The 27,084-nt window shown below is 40.6% G+C and overlaps 1 protein-coding gene across 7 annotated transcripts in view; it reads left to right on the top strand.

Annotated features, from left to right (window-relative positions):
• CUL1 (cullin 1) overlaps positions 1 to 27,084 on the top strand; it is a 99,695-nt gene that overhangs the window by 53,979 nt on the left and 18,632 nt on the right. For 5 of the 7 annotated variants that reach the window (XM_057730227.1, XM_057730224.1, XM_057730225.1 and 2 more), the window contains 7 exons: positions 3,324 to 3,498; positions 5,533 to 5,700; positions 9,368 to 9,418; positions 9,675 to 9,765; positions 10,486 to 10,649; positions 16,538 to 16,700; positions 17,614 to 17,744. In XM_057730227.1, coding sequence (XP_057586210.1) covers positions 3,324 to 3,498; positions 5,533 to 5,700; positions 9,368 to 9,418; positions 9,675 to 9,765; positions 10,486 to 10,649; positions 16,538 to 16,700; positions 17,614 to 17,744 — 943 coding nt within the window. Of the gene's footprint in view, positions 1 to 3,323; positions 3,499 to 4,073; positions 4,296 to 4,347; positions 4,848 to 5,532; positions 5,701 to 9,367; positions 9,419 to 9,674; positions 9,766 to 10,485; positions 10,650 to 16,537; positions 16,701 to 17,613; positions 17,745 to 27,084 lie in introns of those variants that run through there. The other 2 variants (XM_057730228.1, XM_057730229.1) reach the window with 2 other exon arrangements.

The raw sequence follows: 27,084 nt of genomic DNA, 5'->3' as shown, positions 1-27,084 counted from the left end.
AATTAATAAACAGACAAATCACTGACAATAAAGAAGGTTTGGAAAACAGAACTGACCAGCTTACCCTAACAAACCGTTTTTTCCAACAGAGTGGACACTTTTTTCAAGCATATGTAAAGAAAATCACCACATATTCAGCTACAAGTCTCATACTTTAAAGAAACTATCCAAAAGATAACATTCTCTGATTAGTTTTAAAAAGAAAGGGTTTTTTGGTTTCTGGGTTTTTTTTTTTTTAGCTCTTTATTGGAATATAATTGCTTTACACTCTTGTACCAGTTTTTGAGGTACACCAAAGTGAATCAGCTGTATTTATACATATATCTCCATATCCCCTCCCTCCCACGACTCCCTCCCACCCTCCCTGTCCCACTGATTTTATTTTTGTTTGTTTGTTTATTTATTTATTTATTTGGGGGGGTACACCAAGTTCAATCATCTGTTTTTATATACATATACCCGTATTCCCTCCCTCCCTCAACTCCCCCCCACCCTCCCAGTCCCAGTCCTCTAAGGCATCATCCATCCTCGAGTTGAACTCCCTTTGTTATACAGCACCTTCCCAGTGGCTATCTATTTTACAGTTGGTAGTATATATATGTCTATGCTACTCTCTCACTTCGTCAACTTTGGAAATCTAAAAAATTCTAAACTCTTAATCAAGAAAACCAGCAATGGAAAAAAGAAAATATAAGTGAATAAGGAAAATACATATCAGACTTAGGCAATGTAGCTGCAGTGGTATAGAGCAGAAAATCTGTAGTTTTTAATGCTTATATTAAAAAGAACAAAGAGGGACTTCCTTGGTGGCGCAGTGGTTAAGAAACTGTCTGCCAATGCAGGGGACACTGGTTCAATCCCTGCCCCAGGAAGATACCACATGCCGCGGAGTAACTAGGCCTGTGCGCCGCAGCTATTGAGCCTGTGCTCTAGAGCCCATGAGCCACAATTATTGAACCCATGTGCTGCAGCTACTGAAGTTCACATGCCTAGAGCCTGTGCTCTGCAATAAGAGAAGCCACAACAATGAGGAGCCTGCGCACTGCAACAAAGAGTAGCCCCCGCTCTCCGCAACTAGAAAAAGCCTGTGTGCAGCAACAGAGACCCAACACAGCCAATAAAAAATACATAAATAAATAAATTTATTTTAAAAAAAAGGACAAAGAGGAGAAATTACAAAGTTAATCAACCAAACAAGGATTTATAGAAAGAGAGCAAATGTAAAGAAAGAAGTAAATTTAGAAGAATAGAAATATAGATACAGTGATGAAAATGGTTAAATCTCAGACTGGTTCCTTAAAAAGACTAATAGACAAGCCTCTGGCAAAGTTAAAAATATTTTAAAAGGGGGGGGACAGTAAAATAAATAAGCAGGCATTTTTTTTAAAAGAAGACTGAACTGGGCACTATACTTGAAAACGTCATTGAAATGGGCAGTTTTCTAGAAGTAGCAATCCAGTGCTAGTCAGGAAATATAGTGCAATACTACAATACAATATAGTCAGGAAAGGATAGATCATTTAACATGTGGTTTGTGAACCACTGGTTATCTATGCAGAGGAATGTAAAATCACTTTCCCTCTTCGTGTTATATACAGTTTTACTTGAGGTGGGTTAGAAATGTCAGTGTGCAAATCAGATTTAAAAGAGAATACAGTAAATTCATGCCAAAATTTGGAACCTGCCAAAAGATCATTAGCAGGGTCTAGCAACAAGAGAATGCAAAAATTATTATAAATCTATACCATTACATATACTGTAACTATCACAGATGTTGGCAGAAGCAAATGTACAGTATGTTACAGTTTGTATAATCTAAAATTTGAAAACATGCAAAGTAATTTCGTTTATAGTTACACAGCAAAACATAAAACATTCATAGGAATGCTAGACACCAAATCACAGTGACATTTGCCCCTCGTCAAAGGGGGAGGAGGAGTGGGATTAGGGAGGAAGTTCGCAGTATGTAGGTGTGCTTTGTACCATTTCATTTCCTAAAAAGTTGAGGGGGATTTGGATGGAATGTGACAAGCATGGGGATATGATAAGATTTGTCCAAACTAGGTCATGAGTTTGCGAGAGTTCGTTGTGTATTATAATCTGTGATTCTCTCTATATTTGAAATATTTAATAAAATGACTCAGTGTTTTGTGGCATAGTTCTGTGATTACCACTAATATTGAGGGGTTTCTTAGGTTTTTGGCTACTAATGCATATTTCTTTTAGCTTTTGGATTTTCTGTTGGAATCCATATGTTTCTTTAGAGATTAATTTTTTTCACATTGTTTGAAATTACCTAAATTTATTAAAGATAGTAACTTGGTTTAAGATATTTCTTACTAAAATAGTTTCAATATTTCAGATGAAGTGATTATATGTCTTTGCAAGTATTCGTATGTATTTTCTTTGTTTTGTGGTTTCAATTTGTATATTTTAATTCTTAATCTGTAATATATTCTGGAATATGGAATTTTTTTGGAATCACCTCTTGCCATAATGCCATGTATTCACTAAACTTTATCCACGGGCTTAAAATAATCTTTATACAGCAAGTTCTTAAATACACCAGAATGTTCTGTTTCATGATTTTTCTTTCTGTCTGAATCAGTATTGGTGTCTTTCTATTAATTTTATCCAAGTAAAGCACATGCAGATAAACTGAAATAGTGTTAAAGTTTATAACAAAATAGAGAACACATCTCCATCTCTCTCCATGGTGCCTGGGTCCTGCTCTTTTGTGATTAGTCAGCTTTAGGCAACCATGACTTCCAGATGCAACAGAGGACTCGGTCTCTTTCGCTGCCATGTATTCTGCTTTTCATTTTTCATTCTCAGAGGGTAGCTTTGGTTAAATCCACTTACAAATAATTTTAAAATAAAGTTTTGGTTATTTTTATATTTATAATTTATGCTTCTGGAAATATTCATAGCTAAGCATTATGATAGACTACAGTATAGCTTTTTGTGTTTCCTGAAGTACATAAGTGCTTTTTTCCTTTTCATTTGCAACCTTTTCTTTGTACCACTTGCCAGTTCTTTTCTTACCTTCTAATACACTCTCGTGACAGTTTTCCACAAGGTAATGGCATTAGATGATCTTGAAGGCCCAGAGTTTTCTTGGCAACCTTCCTCCAGAGTATTCCATCCTCCTTGGATGGCTGACTCTTCCTTTATTGCTGTGTGAATGGAGTCTTTTTTCCACTCTAATTTTAGCAGGTTTTGACGATATATGGGAAACATTGATACTGAAATATAAGAAAATATTCGTATTAATTACTATTGACATTGACGATGCATGTTGATTTCCTTGACTTTTCTCCAAGTCACGTTTATAACTACTGCACGAGTGTTCACCAGTCAAACCAAGCTCGAGGGGCTGGTGTCCCACCTTCTAAATCAAAAAAAGGGCAGACGCCGGGGGGAGCTCAGTTCGTTGGCTTGGAATTGTACAAACGGCTTAAAGAATTTTTGAAGAATTACTTGACAAATCTTCTTAAGGTAAGATGTTTTACACATATACTGAGCAATTATAATAGAATGTAAAAAAAAATGTGAAATAATGATTCTGAGTTAAACCTTTCACTGTCACTTGTTCACTGTTTTTGGCATTGGCATGTGCTGAAGATGTTTTGCTCTTGCTTAGTTGTATACCTGCTACGAAGATGAAACTTCCATAAGCCATACTGTGTCCTTTAATTTGTTAAGTTAGAAGTTTTTGATAGCCTTTCACCATAGTACTACTTTCCTTAAATTACTAACCATTTGGTATTTGGGGGTTAGAAATTACGAATTCAAATTACCTATGTTGTATTTCGAACCCAATGTGCTATTCTGTATCAAAATATATAAACAACCCAGGTTACCCAGCCTTTGGTGATCACATTTTTCCAATGTGTTCTTGCCTCTTATACATGGCCTTATATTTCAGAACTATAATGAAATCGTGCCCTTGCATGGGATGGGTTTCACCACGAACATCTGTTCCTCCTGCTCTGAGCCTTTTGCTTGGGCAGCAGTGCAGTTTTTCCCCTTCATCTTCTGCCTTTTTCTTCCTCACTCTCCATCCTCTGTAGCAAGGGCAGTGTGGTGCCTTCCATCCAGCCACAGGACGGGCAAGTGGCTCCTTCATCTGGTGCTACACACAGTATGCAGAGTGAGCGAAGACATCTGTACTCTCGACCCTGGGAAGTCTGCACTCTCTGTGTATATATTTTAAAGATTTTTGATTTATACAGATAACAGGCAGAAAAACTTCAGCATGCTCCAGATTTGTTTTTCTTAATATATTTTACAAGGTAATTGGAAACTCAACATCATTTTAACAGACCATAATTGACTGAAAACAAATCGTTGACTGAGTATCATTTTCATGTTCCTAAACAGTCTTACTGAAGCCACTGTGTCCTCCATGCTTTTATTCACAACACTTTGTAAAGTGAACACTGGAATTAATTATTCTTTAGTATTGAAGTGAGGAACAGTGTGTTGTGTTGTGAAAGGTATTGACAGCCAAGCCATCGATGACGTTATTTTTGCATTTTAAAAAAGGTCATCTGCTATAATCCAGAATAGCTTAGCTTTACATGTTAGGGTTCATTTCTTGTTATTTAAATTAAAATGAACACAAATTTGGTTGTAGCTCCACGTGGCTTGTTGGGTCAGTTGTGCACCATGTATTTATGGAACTTCCACTCTGTCAAGCTTTTTATTTTGCCAGTTGAACGGCCCGAGGCCGAGCAGCTCAGGGGCGTTCACAGAGGGGCTGCCCGCTCCCAGCCCCCGCTGGAATGCTCTTCTGCTACAGCAGGTTTTAATGATGCTGCAATTTACTGCCCCATTTTTAAAAGGTAAGACTTTGTAGATGTCATTAATACCTAAGAAAAAATTTCAAGTTAGTTTCCTTCAAATAAAAATTTGTGGATTGAGTTGTAGAAATTTCAGTAAAAATAATTTTGGTAAATGAACATTTTCTTCGGGAGTCTTGTTGAAGAAATACTGTACCCTTATACCGTAGATTTTATTTCTATGAAAATGCAACAGATTACCACAAAAAGACTATATAGATTTTTATAATTTTTAAGTAAATTTAATGAAGGAAGAAGATGCATTAAAAAATGGAATAGTGTTGGCCCCATGGTCTAACTTGTTAATTGGACATTTTAATTTTTTAACAGAGGAAATACCAAAAATAGGGGTATGTTGAGGCAAATTCCTTATTTGTTAGTACAAAGGAATTACCGTCATATCCTACAACTTCAGTCTTTTAATGAATGTATATGCATATTTAATACCATGAAAAAAGTTCCAGTTTGAGATGAAAGAATTTTCATTAAAGTTCTCTTTAGTCTTAAACTCATGAGCTGCATTCTTGTGAGAATTTGTAGTAAATGAGCCTGTTTTGTACACAGAATAATTCAGGGAACCTGTCTGAAGCACACACATCAGTGTCCTGACTTTGTTTCTGCTAACTTTCACCCCTACCGTGTCCTGTGGCGAGGGCGTCCTCTTAGAGCTCTGGTTCCCTGGTTTCAGGACGGAGAAGACCTGATGGACGAGAGTGTGCTCAAGTTCTACACGCAGCAGTGGGAGGACTACCGGTTCTCAAGCAAAGTGCTCAACGGGATCTGTGCCTACCTCAACAGACACTGGGTTCGCCGCGAATGTGACGAAGGACGGAAAGGGATCTATGAAATCTACTCTGTAAGACTTTTTCACACAACCTTTCAAATGTGTTTTTTCTTAGGGATGCATCTTCCTTTCCGATAGAGGGTCTAGGCAAATAGTAAGGAGTTTTCAGACGAGTGAGCTAACTTCCTTTGTGTTAGTTTATCAATAAATGGCCCTTAGATGTTTTGTGGTGAGAAAGGAGAAGGATGAGTAATTGGAGTTCTGAAATGCAGCCTGCATTCTTCAGCATTTACTTATTAAAGGTTTTTTCTTCAATTATTTAATCAACCATCAGGCTGAGCCCGGAGCTGTCCCCGTTTTAGCACAGCAAGTCCTGTATCGCGGTAGCGACAGCCAAAGTGGGTCCCTTACTTGGGACTCAAGCCTCAGTGAGCAGCCCTCCATGGTCTTTTGGGGTCTGGGAAACTGCTTCAGGGAGGGGACTGTGATGTGAAATTCCATTCTAACCCACTCAGTTTACAAAATACTATAAGTAATGACACTTACAGAATTCAAAATTGAGGGCTTTTTTTTTTTTTTTTTTTGGGCACACAGGCTTAGCTGCTCCGCGGCATGTGGGATCTTCCTGGAGCAGGGATCGAACTCATGTCCTCCACATTGGCAGGCAGACTCCCAACCACTGCGCCACCTAGGAAGCCCTGCATTTTTTTTTTTTAATAAATTTATTTATTGGCTGCGTTGGGTCTTCATTGGTGCACACGGGCTTTCTCTCGTTGCTGCGAGTGGGGGCTACTCTTCATTGTGGTGCTCAGGCTCTTCATTGTAGTGGCTTCTCTTGTTGTGGAGCACAGGCCCTAGGCGCATGAGCTTCAATAGTTGTGGCACATGGGCTCAGTAGTTGTGGCTCACGGGCTCTAGAGCACAGGCTCAACAGTTGTGGCGCATGGGCTTAGTTGCTCCGTGGCATGTGGAATCGTCCCAGGGAAGGGCTCGAACCCATGTCGCCTGCATTGGCAGGCGGATTCTTTACCACTGCACCACCTAGGAAGTCCGAGGGTTTTTTTTTTTAAGACTGCATGAAAATAAATTTTGAAGAGGCAAAATTTGAATTGTTAACTCACCTTCATTAGTATGTTTCTTCAGTCAAGGAAGCTTTTTCCAGGCTCTTTGGTTTTTAGAGTGTGATCCCCAGACTCGCAGCATCGTTAATACCCGGGAACTTGTTAGAAATGCGTGTGATTGGGCCTCAGCCTAGACTTACTCAACTAGAAGCTCTGGACATGGTGCCCAGCAGTGTGTTTTCAGGAAGCCCTCCAGGTGATTCTGATGCACTGGCAGGTTTGAGAACCAGTTAAGGGAGGACTCAGAACAACAGAACAGTCTGTTCTCTGATATTCAGACAGTATCTTTTTTGAGTATCTTTTTTGAACCAGTGGTGTTAAAACGTCAAGTTCTGCATAATGAGATTATCTCCATATCCGAGAAAGTTGCTATAATAGCAATGCTTTGTGGCTTTGCTTTTGGCAAATTTCATTAAGAGAAAAATAATGTACCATACACACATGGCAAGTTTCTATCGTTTGTATAGCTCAATTTCTATACCAAACTGTTACTGCTTCATAATGGTACTTTGTTATATAGTTTTAACAAAACTTTCTAGGTGTAGTGTTTTGATTTGAGCCTTTCGTAGTTCATGTTTTCTTTTCTGCTCACAAATGCTTTCTTGAGGCTGAAAATTGTCAGTGTAGCAATCAGCATGATTTTCTTTCATTTCCTCTTGGCTACTTGACCTGAAACACCATATATAAGCCCTATAATAACATCACGGGCTCCTAAAAATTATTATAGTCTCTAAACTTTTTCTGTACTATTTTCAGGGTTTGGCTGCTTTTTTTTTTTTTTTTTTTTAACTTTCAAAATTCATAGCTTCTACATCCTTAAATGCTGTAGTTAGTTTGGAAGTACAATATGCAGCCATAACTCTTAGCAAAGGCCAGTTAACACCCCTGTCTAGAAACAGTATTTCTTCTACATGCTCTTCCAGTGAGCCTGAATTCATTTAAAGTTCAGATATCAGCTGACACATGGAACGGTTCTTACACAGTGGTTCTCATTGCATTTTCCAGAATCTCCAGAAGATGGGGGTGCTTTGTCATGAACTATATAAAGTTTTACTTTTTTCCTAAGAATTTTTTCTTTCTCTTCAGTTATAGAAGGTTGTGGGTTTCCTTTCAAGTCAACCAGAGGACATAAATTAATGTCATTATTAACACATTAAAGTGGTTCAGCCAGACTTTTTCCCTAAATCTGTCCCTCTGAACTTTCTGTGGTTTACCTTCAGTCCTGCTTTCATTACCTTGCTTTTCTTCCTTCAGAGTGACAAATTATCCAGAGTCAAATTAGGTCTGTCTAATGCTGTCTTAACTTAGAAAAATGTTTGGAAACAGTTATTTTTAAAGGTGTAGTATCTTTACTAGAAGTTTATGGCTACACGCTGCATTTTCCCTGCCTCCCCCCTGCACTGGGCAGGTCTGAGGTATCGGAACAGGGAAGCAACAGAGAATTTGCACAGAGAGAAGTTACCTTCAAAACCGTGCCCTCTGGGGTGCATTTTTCCTGAAAAATAAGACTCTTTCTTCCCAGCATCTCTTTTGATAGCATAGTTCCTAATTCTGAAATAATCTTTTTATTCTAATAGTAGACTTGCATATATGTTGTTCATGCTTTATTAAAAATATTTTGCTCTGAAATATTGCTTTCATGTTGCCCGTGTTTTTTGGTAGAAATTTTTTCATTTTGTAAAATAAATTTACATATAATCTTTTCAGAACTCTATATCTTACGTAAACCCAGTTTTATCTATAGTTAAATTTGGGGAAAAATAAGACCGATAGCATTTACATTTAAATTAGTTTCTCAGCAGTTTGAATTTGAGTGTTAAATTGTTATAAATTTGAGTTTGAACTTAACTGAATAATACCTTTAAAAACCATATATGAATTATAACATTTCTCTTTGGGAAGCATTTATAGTAGCTTTCTGACATAACCTCTGTTGAGAAGTTCCAAAACTAAAAAATGCATCACATACACATACTAGTAAAATGGGAAATTAAAATAATTTATGTATAATAAACTGCATTCATTTAAAATGTACAGTGTGGGGCTTCCCTGGTGGTGCAGCGGTTAAGAATCCGCCGGCCAATGCAGGGGACATGGGTTCGATCCCTGGGCCAGGGAGATCCCACATGGCACGGAGCAGCTAAGCCCGTGCACCACAACTACTGAAGCCTGTGCACCTAGAGCCTGTGTTCCGCAACAAGAGAAGCCCTCAGTCCTCGCAACTGGAGAAAGCCCGTGTGCAGCAACAAAGACCCAACACAGCCAATAAATAAATAATAAATTTATTTAAAAATAAATAAAAATAAAATGTGTGAGTCAGAGAATAATTTTATACATTGAATCCACTGTTGCCCTTTAGGTTGATGTGCCTGTTCTCCTAAAATCCAGATTTTATCTCACCTATTAAAATGTGAGCTGATAAACCTCTATACTTTCATACCTTTTGAAGTTAAGAGAATGGCTCTCTGATTTCATTATGATGATTTTTACCAAGTTTATAATCTAGAAATACTGATACATGTAATCTAGGATTCAGGCTGTTTCCTGTGACTTCATCTTTGAAAAAAACTTAGTAGACGTATAGCCATGTAATACTGTTCCTTTTTCTTTTCATCCAGCTTGCATTGGTGACTTGGAGAGATTGTCTTTTCAGGCCATTGAATAAACAGGTACCTACTTGTGTGAGTGTGTGCATGTTTTCCTTTTAAAACCCCTTCCAGATTTCGTTTCTTAACTGTCATCTTCCTCACTCCTTTGCAATGTCCTAAGAGTACCTCTCATCTTACATTTAATGGATTCTAATGTTTAAGAGCTTATGTGGTAACATAATATTGGGTTGGCCAAAAACCTGAACAAACTCTTTGGCCAACCCCATACATACTGTAGTCTGTAATATAATGTCTTTATCCTATATCCTGTCTAAAGGTAACAAATGCTGTTTTAAAACTGATCGAAAAGGAAAGAAACGGTGAAACCATCAATACAAGACTGATAAGTGGAGTTGTACAATCTTATGGTAAACAATTTCCTTTTAAATTTATTCAAAGTTTTTATGTCAAATGGCAATTGTAACAATGCTCTGATAAATTTGTTTTCAAATAGTTTAGTATTATCAAGAATACTGTTAGCATTTACACAGGTACTCATACTTCTCTTTATGTCAGTGTGATTCTATTTGATTTTACCCATTAGAAAAATTGTTTGATCTTTGTGCCTTAAGGGAATTTTTATGCGCTAGACATATGACATTTGAATTATTTTCTTTTCTGGTCTCATACTGAGTTACTGCATGTATATGCTAGTGTGTCATTAACAGAGCTGAATGATAACCAGAAATCTATTTCAGCTTCAACAACTGAGATTGAGAAATCAAAAAAGTAATAGTCTTTTAAAAGCTTGGGTAGCATTGTATTTCTTTGAAAGTTTAAGAGTTCAGAGTTTCAATTCTTATTTCTTTTAAGCTTTTAGAAATACATTCTCTTAGTGAACTTCATGACGACTTGAAGCACGCCTGGCCATCAGGCAGAAGTACTTGCTTTTGTGTGTCTTGCATTTTTTTTCTTTTTTCTTTTCTTGAAAGTGTACTTTACTACCAGTGAAGAACAGATTTGCCTGTGCCCTGCTATTTTATTCTTACCTTTTAAGCATAACTTAAACTGAATGCTACACCTAAGTATATTCCTTAAAATATAACCAGAAATAGGACAGTTGAAACATAGTTCCTGTTTACTTCCAGTGGAGCTGGGGCTGAATGAAGATGATGCCTTTGCGAAGGGCCCTACGCTAACAGTGTACAAAGAGTCCTTTGAATCTCAGTTTTTGGCTGACACAGAGAGATTTTATACCAGAGAGAGTACCGAATTCTTGCAGCAGAACCCGGTTACTGAATATATGAAAAAGGTAAGCTTAAACATAGTCCTTAAAGTAGGCTTAAGTTAAAAGTTCTTGCTGCTCAAATGAATTATTCTTTTTAATATATGCAACTTTCTTCAGTCATTTCTTGGGCACATTATCCTGTAGTGTCTGTAGCAGGTGCAGTGGTTTCTCCCAATTCACCGCGGAGCTTTTACAAAGTAATTTGCTGATCATGGCTCAGTGTTCTCCTTACTCAACAGAGGATGTACCCGTAATGGCTGTATGACTTTTTGTTTTGAACTGACTCTCCTAGAATAGAATGTATACTTGTATCTAATGGGAGCCACGGTCTCACATCAATGAGAAAATAAGTCTTTAAGAAACAAATATTTGCAAACTTTAAGCTTTTGCTTTTTTGCTTTTGAAATATGCCCTAAAAATCTGTATAACACCATCTGCAAGTTTGCATTAGAGGAGAAGTCCTTCTGAAAAAAACAGGATCAAAATCTTAGAAGATCCCAGATGGGTCTCTGTATCGTAAATCTTTTCCTACATTAAGTGACATTGCAGTGAAGCGCTGGTGGAGTTATTCTTTGTCCTCCTTCTCGGGAATACAGGTATCCCAGACTCATGCTCTGAGGAGTGACCTAAGTCAGGAGTCAGCAACCTTTCTATGAAGAGATGGTAAATATTTTAGACCTTGTGCACATGTGGTCTCTCTTGCAACTGTTCAGCTCTGCCGTTGAAGCGCAGGAGCGGCCATGGCAACATCTAAACAGTGAGCGTGGCTGTGTTCCAAGAAAAGTTTACTTACAGGCAAGATTTTGCCCACAGGCTGACCCCTGGCCAGGACGGGCAAGGACATTTGCAGGGAGTCTGGGGCCGACTGTGTCCAACACCTGCTTTTCCCTTTGCTCCCTGTTCACTTGGAGAGCAAATCCACTGCAGAGTCACTTTCTCCACGTGCTGAGATTGGAAGTTAGTAAGTCAGGAAGAGCGGCAAGCAGCTCACCTTTCTAACCATGTAGAGGAAGTCCTCCCCAGTTTGTTTGTGATGTTCCGAACGCATTTTCCCAGACGAGGTAGTGACTGTAAGTGGGCCTACAAGTTTGGAGTTGAAAGTCCGTGACAAACAAATTTCTGATGCCTCAAAACCCAGCAAGAGTGGAACTCTTCAAAAGTGTTATGCTTGGAATAGTGATAGTTCCTTGTGTGTATTTATGGGTTGAATTAGCTTTTGTGTGCCAATCTGGAATCTAACCAGCTTAATGAGAGCCTTTAACAGCTGCCTGACAAATCTGTTGTAAATCGAAGCATTGCCTGTTATTTCATTTTTTTATTTTGGCCGTGTAGTTTTCAGAAACACATCTTGTATTGAGCTTTACTGTATATGGTGTGTTTTCACAAGTGGAGCCTATTACCGGGGTACACACCCCCCAGCGTGGTGCAGGCCTTTCCCCTTTACAGAACGCTCAGTGAAGTGCAGGTGCCTGCTCTCCACACCAGGGAGGGTAGTAGTGCTTTGGTGCCAGGGGATCCACTTCGTAGGTCAGGGCAACATCAGCACTCCCAAAGCAGGGAACTCTGCTTTTAAGGTCAGACCTGGAACCAAAGGCAACTTGAGGAGCGAAGATTTCCGATGGCCTGGATGTTTTCAACCAGTGTGAGCCCTGCCTCCAAGGGAGAATGTACTCCCTGCATCCTGGCTTTCTTAGAGGGGATTTCTTCCTCGAGGGTTTGGCCCAAATCTGGCTGGATCTTACCAAACATGACATCGATCCCATTCTGAAAGTCCATAATGCAGAGACTCTAGGGGCATAAAATTGGAACTTAGCCGTGTGAGCAATTCTACTCTTACCTATAGCTGTAGCCTTGCATCGCAAACTGGGCTTTTGGGTCTAATTTAAAACCCCCACTCCACCATTTACTAGGGGGTTGACCTTAACCTTTCTGTTCCTCAGTTTCCTCATCTGTAAAATGGGGATAATTTATTTTTTTATTATTATTTTATTATTATTTGATGCTTGGCAAAGAGCTAGCATGATGTAAGCATTTGGTATTATACTCATGCATTGTTTAGAACCTCCACTATATGCCTGAGAATATGCAAAACCACGGGATAAAATGTGGCACATTTTATTCAGTACCTTAAGAAGAAATTATGTTTATATTAGAACATTCCATCAGGAAGTAGAATACAAAACTTATGAACAATATTGAGATAAAGCATGAACTTTTAAGAAATACTTTGCTTTTAGCAGCCAGTTTGGGCTAGATGTGCAAATTCCCTGGGGGTCTGTGTTCACTTTTCTGTGTTGTTAGGAATCTTTTAGTGGAAACAGTTGAGAATCTTTGGCTTCCCTTCTGCTGAGGGCTTCGATGAGTGAACACCCCTGAGCCACGTTAGTGTTTTAGCTTATCTTACTGTCTCATGTGATTGAGACTAATCCGAGCTACGAAGAAAAAAGTGTGACTATTCTAGGTTTCTAACATAGTTTTACAAAACTTTTAAAATAAAATATACTTTATTTCATTAATCTGCTTACTTTTTTTGGTCTGTTTTTTCATTTTGTTTTTCCTGCATACTGATCCTAATAGAATTAATAGGGACAGTCTTTCATTGCTTAATTTAATTTAGTCATTCTGAATTTGATCTGGGTGTTTCTGATAGTTATCTGCCAAGTACAGTGGTGATCAAGAGCTTATTCACCTTCAAATCAACAAAGAATGTAAATGACTATCCTTCCTAAAACCTTATGACATAACACCCAGGACCTTGGGCTTGTCACCAACCTCAGAGACACTGCAGGCTCAGGTTCAGATCACTGCAAGGAAGCAAGCTACTTGGATCTTTTGGTTTCCCAGGGCATAGCGCTATACTGTAGTCTGTGAAATGTGGAGAATAGCATTGTGTCTAAAAAACCAATGTACATACCTTAATTAAAAAAAAACTTTATTGCCTAAATGATGCCAGAACAATTACAACAGCAACATCAAAGATCACTGGTTATAGATCAGCATAACAAATAATAATAATGAAAAATAATAATAATGAAAAAGTTTAAATGTTTTGAAAATAACCAAAATGTGGCCCAGAGGCACAGAGGGAACCAGCTGCTGTTGGAAACACGGTGCTGATGGACCTGCTCAGATACTGGGTTGCCACAAACCTTGTTTCTGTTTTAAAAAAAAAAGGAAAGCAGGGTCTGCAGAGCACAGTGAAAGGCATATAGGCCTGTGGATAGCAGTCCCCCCTTATTCACGGTTTCAGTTACGCACAGTCAGCCTCAGTCCAGAAGTATTAAATGGAAAGCTCCAGAAATAAACAGCCCATAAGTTTTAAGTTGTATGTAATGAAATATGTTGTTCTGAGCAGCATGATGGAATCTTGCCCTTGAATCATCCCTTTGTCCAGAGCATCCCCTCCGTTAGTCTCTTCATCAGGGTGATCAGGTCGGCTGTCATCTGCAGTGCTTGAGATCAAGTAGCCCTTATTTTACCTGCAGGTGGCCTCAGGGACTTCTCGTGGTTAAGACCCCACCTTCTACTGCAGGGGGTGTGAGCCTCCATCCCAGGTCGGGCAGCTAGCAGCCCATGCTGCCTGGTGCGGCCAAAAATTTAAAAACAAATGTTGCTAACAGGGTAGATCTTATAATGTGTTTTCACAAAATACATACATAAATAAAGAGGGTGTGCAAAACTTAAAAGAAAAAAAAAAGTGGCCCCAAAGCACAAGAGCAATGAAGCTGGCGGTGCAGACACGCCAAAGAGAAGCCTTAAGTGAGAAGAACGTTCTCGACCTAATAAGGAAAAAGTTGTTAAGATCTGTGGTGAGCATAGTCTCTCTGTGAAATTGTGAAGAAGGAACATGTGTGCTAGTTTTGCTGTCGCACCTCAAGTGAATGTTACGGTTACAGCATGTGACAGGTGCCCAGTTAAGATGTCAAAGGCATTAAATATAACCTGTATTATATTATATTGTTATAATTGTTCTCTTTTATTATTGTTGTTGCTAATCTCTTATTGTACCTAACTTGTAAATTAAACTTTACCATAGGTATAGGAGAAAACATAGGACATACAGGGGTCAGCACTGTCCACGGTTTCAGGTATCCACTGGGGATCTTGGAACGTATCCCTGCAGATAAGTGGGTACACATGTAAACAGCTACTGAGCCCCTCTGGCTTTTAATGCTTTTGTGATCACTTAGGGACCAGTTTGCTCTTCTCTCTCGGCCCCCGCAGGAAGAGTTTGTAGAATGTACAGGGGATGGGAAGCCAGCGTCCCCCAGAATGAATCAGCAGTGATACCAAAGCTTTGTCTTTCGTTTGGGGGAGAGCAGAGTTTTTAAGAGATGAATTTTTGCTGCCAGGGTATTATGTTCTTCCAGGAAACAGGCACAACCTCCAGAAAAAGCGGTGCTTTTTGGTTTGCATGTCCTATATTTTACCAGCTTTAGTTCTTGAGGTATCAGGCTTGATGAAATACTAGATATGAAGCAGCAGGTGCTTAAAACTTTAGAGTTAAAGCACATAAAGATCTTTTATTGCTTTTTAAAATAACTTTGTAATCAGAGAAAAAAACCACAGTTGTAGACTTTTGGGGAAATACAAGTAAGATAAATCTGCAAACTTGGGGCACTGTTACTTAAGTATGCAAGTAAATGCCAAATAGGAGTAATGCTATAGGGTTTTTTTTAACAACTTTTTCCCCCACTAATTTATTATATTAATGTACTTTATATTTACTGGTTAGCAGTATTCCATTAACCAAATATGCTATAATATAACTAATTTTATCTTCTCAAAAACTTTAAGTGCTTCTTCATTTGCAAATTGTTCCTTTCCCATGTTTTTATTTGCACATACTTATTGATTTTTCAGAGATTATTATGTATTAAGGATATTGACCTTTTGGTATATACTGCAGGTATTTTCCAACTTTATTTTGTTTTTCACATTTAACTCTATTTAGGAAGTGCAATAAGGTTCAAATTTTTGCAGTTTAAACTATTGTCCTATTAGTAATTCTTGATAGCACAAGGCCTGCCTGGTCATTTTTTCATTTTATGTTTTCTTGGCTCTTGGGTGTTTATTCTTCCACTTAAATTTTTCTAGAATTCTCCAAAATTAATCCAAATTTAAAAATCATTTTGGAAAGTATTGGCATTTTTACAATACAAAGTATAGTTTTTCTCTTTATTTAGATTATCTGAATAATGGGGAATCATTGAAATTTCTTTCTTGCTTTGATAATTTAGTGGTTCCTAGGTGATACTTTACAGCACACATTTCTGGTAATATGTTGTAAAACATAATGACTTTTATTAATTTTTCTACTCTTTTAAATTGCATCCTTGTTTTCCTCTGTTCTTGAAGGGAAATGGAAGAAATTGGGATGCATACATAATCCGGTAGATTTCAGAGTCGCATATTCAATTGATTGGCAAGAGAAGCCCGTGATATTTAAATTTTTTCAAAGTCTAATTACTACTGATTCTTTCCATGTGGTCATTTCAGGGAGTGTTTTTATGTGACTCTTGACCTCAAGTAGGTTCTTCCCTCAGTGTTCGTGTGCAGCAGAGAATCCATAGGGTTTTCAGTGTCGATGGGGGTGTTACCCCCAAAAGGTGTGAAACACCACTTATCTATGGGGAGAAAATTGATGTAGAGACATTGGGACTGTTAATCATGATAACCTCGTTAAAGTCATTTGAAGAGGACTTGGAAACAAGCATGTGGGTTACAGAGAACGTGGGACACGTCAGTGACCGGTTACACGCAGTTGGCATTCACCCTAAGATCAGAACCCCTTCCCTTTTTTCCTTCGTTGTATTTTATCAGGGCAGGTTTGTGAGTTTAATTTGGCGTTATTTTTGTGAGCAGTTTTTAAAAAACAAATCCAAACCATTGACGTGAAGTCCTCCCCGCAGGCGGAGGCTCGTCTGCTGGAGGAGCAGCGGAGAGTGCAGGTCTACCTTCACGAGAGCACCCAGGACGAGCTGGCCAGGAAGTGCGAGCAGGTGCTCATCGAGAAGCACTTGGAGATTTTCCACACAGAGTTTCAGAATTTATTGGATGCTGACAAAAATGAAGGTGAGCCACTGAGATGTCAAACACATGGATGTTTATTTTGACCCGTGGGTTTAAAATTGTGTGAAGTTCTAGACTTAGAGTCAGCGTTACCCACCCCAGTCATTCTTTAAGAGACTAACGCGTGAGATTGTGTGTGTGTGTTGTGTGTGTTTGTGTGTACATGTATCTTGTCATGTGTTGATTTCAGACCTCTGTAGCGTGTTTTGGGTGTGACTTTAGGGGAAGAGCATCTTTTCAGTTTGATTTGGAGTCTAACGTGTTCTATACGCTTTAGCATTATATGATGCTACCAGTGGTTTGGTTTTTTTTTTTTTTTTCTGTTATGTTTCTTCTGAAAATTCTTCGAGATGAGAAGTCTAGAATTTTGCCCTTTACCCCTCTCCTATTTACTGGGACGTGTTAGGAGCTCAGTAAAAGATTGGTGTTTGGATTCAGGGTTTTTCTTCTTTGGTGCTCATAAATCAACCATGTGCCATACGAATATTAAGTAAAGAACGTGGGTGCCCTTTTGTAATTTGTTTGTGTGTTGAGATGGATATTCATAAAAACTCTTTAAATTTATTCATTCTTTTAAATAATGTTTGAATACCTCCTATGGGTCAGCCATAAACAGTATCTCTCTTGAGTTTTAGGTAGCATCAGGTGTAGTTCCTGATCATCTTTCTCTATTACTGGTTTCTCCTAGCAAGAGAGAGAATATGCTTTTATAGTAGCATGACATCATTGTTACTTTTGGCTAAATATACATAGGCTAAATACAAAGTATTTGGTTAACTAAATGCATTTGATTATTAAGGTCTAAAAACACGATGGTTTTATTTCAGTGTACCTTTTCCCTCTGAAAGCACAGACTCAGTGGAATGGATATGCAAAGTTTGTTTCCGTGCATAAAGGTGGCGCCTTCTTCTTTCAGATTTGGGTCGCATGTATAATCTTGTATCTAGAATCCAGGATGGCCTGGGAGAATTGAAAAAACTCCTGGAGACACACATTCATAATCAGGGTCTCGCAGCGATTGAGAAGTGTGGAGAAGCTGCTTTAAATGTAAGTACTATTTAACTGAAAATCAGTCGGGCCTAAACATTCCCACGCATGGACTGCAGGCATGTGTTGCGTCTCCACTTACAAATCCAAGGGGTAAGATTTTCGCTAGACTCTCATAGAGAGCCTTGTTTTGGCTTTTTAAAGTAGAAGGTTCACAAGCATCTTTATTTCATAAATATCTCCATAAACTCTTCTCTGGCACTTTTTAGGCATTAAGGATGTCATTTCTTGATTTTTTTTTTCCTTTTATTTTTTTCTCAAAATTACATTCCTTGCAGTAGAAGAGAGAAGATTATTCTATAGAAAGAACAGGCTAAAGCCTCCTAGAGACTCAGCTCTGGCACCCACAGCCCACAGGCTGCCCCTGTCAGGATCTTTGGTCTGCGTGCTGCCCTCCCGTTGAAGATCACAGGGCTTTTTGCCCTGGAAGGGCCCTGAAATGTATGGCATTTCTTATTTACCACCCACCCCCCAACCCCGCTGCCACCCCGACTCTGGGAGGTACGAGAATATTTCTGCTAGGTTATGTGTAATTCAGTTAATAATTTTACATAGGAAGTATCACGTGTTTCCAGGAGACAGGTAAGTTGTCTTCAGTTTTGTCCCTATTGCGAACTTTAATTTTGTTAGTGTCTGGGACAGTTAATGGAGAAGAAAAGCTTCGAGAACACAGTTGGTTCTTATGTCTGAATCAGAAAACTTCTCTCTCTAATTGTATTGTGTTTGGTGTTGATTATTTCAAGTCTTTATTTTCGTGTTATCTTTGGGGGATCTCTTTTCCACTTTTAATTATGGGGCTTGCTACCTCACTTGTTGCCACATCAGTGAATCATTAGAGGGAAGAATGTGAACACACCTTTCTTTAGGTTTATAAAATAATAAATTTTGCTCTTGCAAGGTGGAAGGGAACAGGCTTAGTAGTGGGTGGTGTGGAAGAGGTCTCCAGGCCTCAGAGAAATCTTCAGGTGAAGCCCCACCACTGGGAAATGTGCTGCAGTGGAGCCACTGTGCAGACCTGGGGACGGTCCTTCTGGGCTCAGATCCCAGCTCCGCTGTGTACTAGGCGCCTGACCGCGCTACTCACTTGCCTTTCCTGTCTGTGGCAGCTGGGAAGGAAGGAAAAAAGAAAGAATAACAATAGTGACCACCTTATAGAGATTTTGTGAATAAAGAATACTCAGAATGTGCTTCTAAAATCGGTACATAGTGCTCAGCAGTGATGATTGCAGTTTTTACTGGGTATACAGTTTTGTTTAATTTTAAAAACTCATTTAAAAATTATCTTTACATGATGACTTTTCTTATGTCCAAACTAAATGTTCCTTGTTAAAGGGTCTGACGCACACGCATGCACACATACATGAGATTCAGAAGGGGCCGACTTGATGAAGTTATCGTTTCCATAATGTAAGGTATTTTCACAGTTGTTAATTCAAAACTCAGTTTACCTATATGGGCAGCGGAGCCAAGTTAAATGACTTTCCTTCAAATGAGTTAAGTGGCGAGTCTTATTCATCAGATGCGGATTAGAGTAGCAAATAAATGAAGCAGGTTTTGCTTTTGCATGTAAACCGTTAAATGTTAGATATGAGGTTGGCCTTAGGGACTCATGTTCCAGGTGAATATAGTTAGATTAAAAGTAAACATGATAACTTGCCTTTTTGTTTTCATAGGAATGATGAGGTATTACTTCTAATGTCAGTCTTTTCGAAACCAAACTATGGTTCTAGATGGGGAAATAATCACATTGTAATTCTCAAGTACCGTTTTCTCTTTCTTTTGGATACAGTCAGCTACCTGATCGACTTGGTCAATGAGTCTTGAATCTGAAGTTTACTTTTTCATGGCAGTTAAAGCACAAGTTCAGCTTCCAAGTAAAATCATTTCTCTATTAGTAAAGACTTTATCCATCAGCAGTAGACAGCACAAATAAACTCTACTTACCAGCAGTTACATTTTACTGGATAATAAGCTTTTAAAAAATATTTTAATTACTTAGATGCAAGCCACTGATTAACATGTATTTAAACACTAAAACAAGATTTTTTTCCCCTATGAAGAATAATTATATATAATTTGGTAAATTTATATTGCATCTGCCTTAACTTTCAATCAGCCATTTAAAAAATGTTATTAATTAGAATTATTATTTCCATAAGAACTTTTTATATCGAACTCATGAAACTTTTTTATTAATTAAAAAAATATTGATTTATTAATATTTATTTTTGGTTGCATTGTGTCATATTTGCGGCATGTGAGATCTTTTGTTGCAGCATGTGGGCTCTTCGTTGTGGGCTCTCTCGTTGGGGTGTGCAGGTTTTCTCTCTCTAGTTGTGGCGCACAGGCTCCGGGGAGTGTGGGCTCTTTAGTTTGCGGCACTCAGGCTCTCTAGTTGAGGTGCATGAGCTCAGTAGTTGTGGTGCTCAAGCTTAGTTGCCCCGTGGCATGTGGGATCTTAGTTCCCTGCTAGGGATCGAACCCGCGTCTCTTGCGTTGGAAGGCAGATTCTCTACCACTGGACCACCAGGGAAGTCCCCAAACTGTTCTTTTGTTTTGTTTTTAAGATTTTTAAAAAATTTTTAGTTATTTTTATTTTATTTATTTTGGCTGAGTTGGGTCTTTGTTGCTGCATGTGGGCTTTCTCTAGTTGTGGTGAGTGAGTGTGGTGCACGGGCTTCTCATTACAGGGGCTTCTCTTGTTGCAGAGCACGGGCTCTAGCTGCGCGGGCTTCAGTAGTTGTGGCACGTGGGCTCAGTAGTTGTGGCTCGAGGCTCGAGTGCCAGCTCAGTAGTGATGGCGCACGGGCTTAGTTGCTCCGAGGCATGTGGGAACTTTCCGGACCAGGGCTCGAACCCGTGTCCCCTTGCATTGGCAGGTGGATTTTTAACCACTGCACCACCAGGGAAGGCCCCCAAAACTGGCTTTTTAAATTGTTGTTCTTGTGAGGAAGAATTTCTTTAAGGAAACAAATACTTTGCCTGATTTTTGCAAAAGGAGTTCTCACTGGATTTCCATTTTATTGTCTCACCTCTGAAGTTTCGGTTGCCTTGTAAGTTCTCAGTGCTGACTGACTCATGGGTTTCTTTACAACCTTCCCTGGTCTGGGTCAGACCTGCTACTTTTACTCACCGATGATGTGAAAGCCCAGGAGACTTGAAGAATCTCCAGAAAGAGTACGTGTAGCCAGTCTTACCCTGATTCACAGCAGCTGCTTAACTACTTGTTGTCAGAATAAATACAGCTGCTAAAACATAAATAATTATAAGTAGGTATTCATTTTTATCACATGTGTAGTAAACATAAAAGATGTATTATAACCTAAACCATGATGGTTTCCCAAAACCCACTAACGCTGGGGGGGGGGGGGGCAAAAAGTGGCAGAGAAAAGAGCTTGTTTGAGTTAGTAAAAAAGAATTACGATTTTTATACCTAGTTTTAAATGGGGTTTAATTTACTTCAAAAACACAGTTGTTAAAGTTTGAAAATTTTTACCTAATTGAGTTGAATCATACACTGTGAGAATTATTTATAACTCATCTATTAAGTGCCGCAGAAGGCAATGCTTCAATGATTTTTTAAGGGCTGAAAAGTTTGTTATCAAGGCTGTGATTCCATTTATCCCAGCAGTTTGGCCAGAAAACAGGTTTTACTGCTAATAAGTCTGGCCTAGGCTGAAATTATTACAGGTTTCAAGTTTGTAGTGTGTAACACAAATAATATTTTTGTGTTAGAAACCTGAAAATCTACTTGAGCTTTCTGAAGGCATTTTTTTAAATATTTAAAACGGGGTTGAGAATAATGGCTGTTTCTGGGTAATGGGTGCCTGGGGACTTCCCCTCGTGGGGTCCCCCTCTGTTCACCCAAAGAGGAACTGGCAGTCCTCCCCCGTGAAGTGTGGCTGAAAGCCTGAACACGTGTGCTGTTTTCAGGAGCGCTGCTTCTTGTACCTGCCCCGCAGCCAGGCCGGAGGACACTCAGGAACGCGGCTCCCGATCAGGGCTGCTGTCAGGGTGTGGGGGCTTCAGCCGAGACAGATCCGTGGGGGTCCATCCCACCCACCATGACGCGAGAGTCCAGTGTGGGGAAGAGCTCTCTCTGGCTTTCGGAGAAGCTGCTGATGGAGGACATTCACGCCCAGCCACGCTGCGGGCGCCGGGGCACCAGCAGGACTTTGGAAACCTTGGACGGAAAGAAATCTTCGAGGATGGGTTTGGAACTGGCTTAGAGCTGAATGAGGGACCAGATAAGTTTTCAATAGGCAAGTTTGTTTCTTAGGCAGGTTACCCCACGTGTGGCCTCTGAACTGAAAGGAGTGATGGGGCAACAGGAGGGTGAATTAGTGCATTTCACGTTGCCTTCAAGCTGCTGGGAGTTGAAAGTTGGGAGATCCTGTGTGCTTACGTAGATGGGCCAGAGCACTACAAGTGTGCTCAGTCGTTGGCAATACAGTAACCATAGAAAAATAATCCGTATTAAAATGTAGGAGGAGGATGGGCCCATCCATTTAGGTCTTGACAGTGAGCATCTTGAAAGCAGAGCCCACACCTTCAGGTGTTCATTTAAAAAGATTGAAGCCCGCGCTGTGGCCGGCCCTGTGCTGTCTTCTCAGGTGTCTCATCTACCGAAGTGACCAGCCACGTGATGCTGGCTGGCGTTATAACTCAGAGGGCCAGCCCAGATGTTGCAGAGAAAATTGAAACCATTTTTGTTCATCCTACAGCCTTCCTGCGACAGCTCTGATGTCAGGAATTCCTTTGTCTTCTCAGATCTCCATGACCTCATCTGCCTGCTCTGGTGACTAGATTGTGGGTCTGTTTTAAACTCACCCCTTCCTTCCTCCGTTGCTTAGCGGTGGCAGCTGTGGAGTAGGTGCCACCCTGGCCTCCCCCTCAGCCCTGGCCCAGTAGTCCTCTAAGATGGAGTCATTCCCCACTGGGTCTGGGCACGGCCATGGGGTCCCCTCAGATCAGCAGGCAGCCGTCGGTCAGCCCCTCAGCAGCGCTTCGTCTCCTTCCCATCCTCTCTGCTGAGTCAGTGGAGTGTGGACGCGCCGCCTTCCTCGACTCCCCAGGCTTTTCCTGTCTCATCCCAAAGCTACCCTCGTAATCTGGGCCGTGTCCCTTCATTTCTGAGTGGTCTTACGTCTCTCTCATTCCTGTTCTTCCCTCATCGTGCTTAGCAGTTTCATCTTCCAAAAATACTCCGTAATGTATTAACAGTTTTACTCCACGTTCTTCATCTGTTGCTTTAAATAAAGCAAAACAAAACAAAACAAAAACAAAAAAAAACCTCTCCCCTAAAAGATTAAATCTTCAATATTATGTTAAACCAAAATCCTCTTCTAATTTGCCCCCATTTTCATGAACCTCATCTTCCAGTGAAACTGTTCTGTCCTCGTTCCCCTCCAGATACAAGCCTTGTTCACACACGTGCTGCCGTCTCCACCTGTAACACAGTCCTTCCTGCTTTCTTCTCGCTTTGTCCTACTTTTGAAGGCCAGCTCAAGCCCCCCCTTTCTAAAAAGAACTCCCCACTCACTATTTCCGCCCAAGTGGTTGTACCCTCATCCTAAACCATTCGGTCATTTAGAAAAACCTCCTCAATGCCACTTTATATTTGTGTCTGGCTTCTGTGTTTCTTACCAATCCATTGATTGTGAATCCCTTGAGAGTAAAGCTGACACCTTACTATGGTTTGATACTCTTTATAGTTTAAGACGGGCGCCTTGCACAGCAGGTGGTTTTTGTCAGTGATGCTGACCGTGACCACGGTGGCAGAGAGGAAGGGCCGCCTGCTGCCAGCCCCCAGCCCCTTTCCAGGGTCATCCTCCTTCCTCTTCATCCCCCGCATGTCCATCATCGAAACGTAAACACTCGCAATTCCATACGTGTGCCTTGCTGTACCCTCTTGGTTCTTCTCTCTGCTTAGACATAGTCCTCCTTTTTCCCTGTGTATTAAACACCTTTATCCTTCAATACCCTCAAATGCCATTCCTTCCACGAAGGCTTTCTCAGTCACCCCTTTGAAATAACAGTATGTTGGACTATTTACATGATGTTCACACTCCTTATATCTTAGATATGTGTAAGTGTCTTCTACAGGGGTGGCTTTATCCATCTTCGTGGCCTCAGCTCCGCACTTTGTCTCGTACAGAATAGGGTCTCGGTCTACGTATGTCTTAATTATACTCCTCACTGTTGCCAGCAGGATTCAGGGCGACTCACACAATACATGAAAGACAATAGGATAAATAAATGAAACAGAGAGTAGCAAAATAAGGGTTGGAAACACAAATGGAAGCTAAGTGTAAGGTAGCGCTCAGAGTGCAGGCAGTGAAGTCTGTCTCTTGTTAGAGGTGGGTCACAAATTTGCCTCTGATATTTTCTGTCGGTGCAGAGAGCTTGCTGGAAAAGACAGTTAGTAGTACTGTGAAGTACAGTCAGTTCCATGATTCATAGTGATCTTAAGGAACAAGCCCGTAGCTCAGGGGAATTGACTTTATCAGCATTCAGAACTGACCATTACCTTTCCTACCGGCCCATCCTAAAGAGGACACCAGCTATGTGGAAAGTCATCCATGGAAATACAGAGTAAATACTGTATCAAGTCATTGGATGGCTTTATAATTTACCTGACACCAAAATTTTATAGCAAAAGTTCAGGAAAAGAGTCAGTGCAGACTTGTAAGTACTTGCTAGTGAACGCTTGACGGTGCAGTTGGTTCCATGTTGAATTTTTAATGAACACACAATTCCGCAGCAATCTGGGTGCTATTGTTCTTCCCTACAAAGAAGGCCTCATAAATCAGGTATAGGGACTCTCATTACTCTGTCTTCAGGGCAGAAATGGCCACAGATAAGAACAAAGTCTTCTTTGAAACCGTATCTTGATTTAGTGTCCACAGTCTAACTGGGACTGAAATATAATCCAACAAGAGTGGGCTTGTAGGTACTTTGATGTCCAGCAGGGCTGCTGGTCCGACAGTGGGAGGTTGGGCTGCAAAGCAGGACTGGGGCATAAAGTTATGAATGTTTATTTATTTGCAGCTTTGAAAACAGTGGTGTACTGAGATGGAGAGGCATTTCAGGAGCACGCCGGGGCCGCTGGCTCCAGGATCAGCGGGGATAGCACTTGTGGGAGGGAGCACTTAAATCAGAGAATTTTAAAGGTAGAAATAAAATCGAGGAGCTCTGACAGGCATATTTTTCAGTATAAGACTAAGGGGTGCTTCAGGGGCCATATCAGAATTACAGAAAGTTCTGTGGTTTGGATTGAGAGGTTGACTTAGATGTAATTATGAGAACTCAATTGTGTTTGAACTTAGACCAGAATGAAGAGTGACACAGTGCTGGGTGCTCCTGGCAGACAGATTTGAGTTTAGTTTATAGAACCAGGATTCCCTTTCTCTTCTGGAGTAAAATGCTTAAATAACTTAGTCCTGACTCAACCTTTCTGTGGATGGTAATAGAAGAAAGTTACCCACGCAGAGCTGAACTTAGCTTGAGAACCTTACATTTGGAGTGGGAGCTGCCTTTGTTTGGTCAAGGGAGATGGAATACATTTCCCTCAAATCTTTGAAGAGTATGGAGAGGGTGGGATAAGAAACTCCTGGACTATTACAGCTATAGGCTGTCCCTTAAAGCTGGGTGGTGGATTATGGTGTCCAGTTTTACTGTTTCTTATTCTGAATATGTTGGAATTTTTCTATAATAAAACTTTAGAAACAAAAACAAAATGAAAGAAATGTATTATTTTTGATGTAGTCAGTGTGGGAAAGGAGAAGGAGGAGGGACTGGGGAGCTGTTTTAGAGTGAAAGGAAGCAATTTTACACAGTAAGTCAAACTGGTCATTTTAATTACACCAAGAACTGATACGTGGTGGCGATGCAGATGGGCTCAGAAAGCATACGGCTAAGTTTCTGAGTGTGTTTTCTGTCTTGCCGTGAAAGGAAGAGGACAGCCATTTTCTCTGAAGGAAAAGATGCACAGGTGCCCGTTTTCAGGCTGATGACCAGGCTCTGAGAAGACTCACCTGTGTCCTTTGTGTATCTAGGAAACACCCTTCTCTCTCCTTCAACTGTAGGGAGAACTTTAATCCCTTCACTAGCAGGCCCATCATGGAAGCCTCTTCCTACCCAAATCTGACTTTACACCCCACATTAAACTCAGTTTTGGCTTAGCCTTTGCTGTGTGCCTGTAAGTCCTGAAGTGGCCCCTGTCTGGTTCAAGGCCAGTCAGAAGCGACCCATGAACTTCTCTCGCCACCCGCCACACCCACTTGCCTTCTGTATCCGCCGCTCCTGTTTCTGAACTAATGCAGTTTTTACTTTCTGAAATATCCTTCTTTCTCTTAGAGAAGACACAGTTCTTGGCAAGCCTACTTAGTTCTCATTTCAAGATTTAATATTTTCACCTCTGATCACCCAGCACCTAAATCTAGTCAATTAGAGCCTCAGCATTTACAGGATAACCAACACCAAAGGGCTGAGGCCAACTCCAGCCGCACCGGGGATTCAGGGCGACGTAGGGGTGAGCAGAGGCGAGGGCCTGGGTCAAACACGGGGATCCGCATGGTCACATCACTCAGGTCAGGGATTTGCAAGCTTATCAGCATCCAGAGGCCGTGATTAGATTAAAGATGCGTCCATCACGGGCTGGGGCTCTGAGCCATCTTCACAGAAAGTAGCAGGTGGACGGAGGTTAAAATGGGGGGGGATGGAGAGCACTGGTGAGATGGCTAGGTTGGTTTGCCTTGATATTTTAAACTTTAAACCATTCTCAGTCAGAAACACTAGTAACTTCTGCTTCTCTAAACCAGAGTTTAGATGATGGGGTAAGAAAATGTGAGACTATACTGAACAGTATTTGAGGCCTCCCGTGTTGGGCTGGGGAGGGGGTTGTTTTTCAGTTTGGGTTTGCGGGGGTTTTGCTCATTAGTTAATATGGAAATTACTTTCATACCCTGGGTGCACACAGGCCAGCAGTGGAGGGGCGCCTGAGAAGCGTGCCGAGCGGCGGGGAGCGCAGCTGGGGCTCACGTCCCCACCCGTCATCAGCAGCGTGTGGTTGGCAGGTAGTGATCGTCCTTTTCCTGTACCTCTTGCATCTCTGTGTTTTGCGTGGAGGTGGTGTGACTGCAGGGAGGAAGCGCTGATGCTTCGGGGAAGAAGAGTTCCACGGCCCCCAGTGACCCCGTGGTGCGTCCTTGTTCGTTGAGACGCATTTCTTTCCCCTTCCTTCTTGAAGAGAAACAAGCTCGGCGTGGGGATGTCGGCCTGGCGGGGCAGGGCCCCGTGTGGCCTGTGCGGCTTCTGCCTGTCCCCCGCGAGGACGGCA

The sequence above is a fragment of the Hippopotamus amphibius genome, chromosome 4 (genome assembly GCF_030028045.1).
Source record: "Hippopotamus amphibius kiboko isolate mHipAmp2 chromosome 4, mHipAmp2.hap2, whole genome shotgun sequence".
NCBI lineage: Eukaryota > Metazoa > Chordata > Mammalia > Artiodactyla > Hippopotamidae > Hippopotamus > Hippopotamus amphibius.
This window is presented reverse-complemented; position numbering and strand designations above follow the sequence as displayed.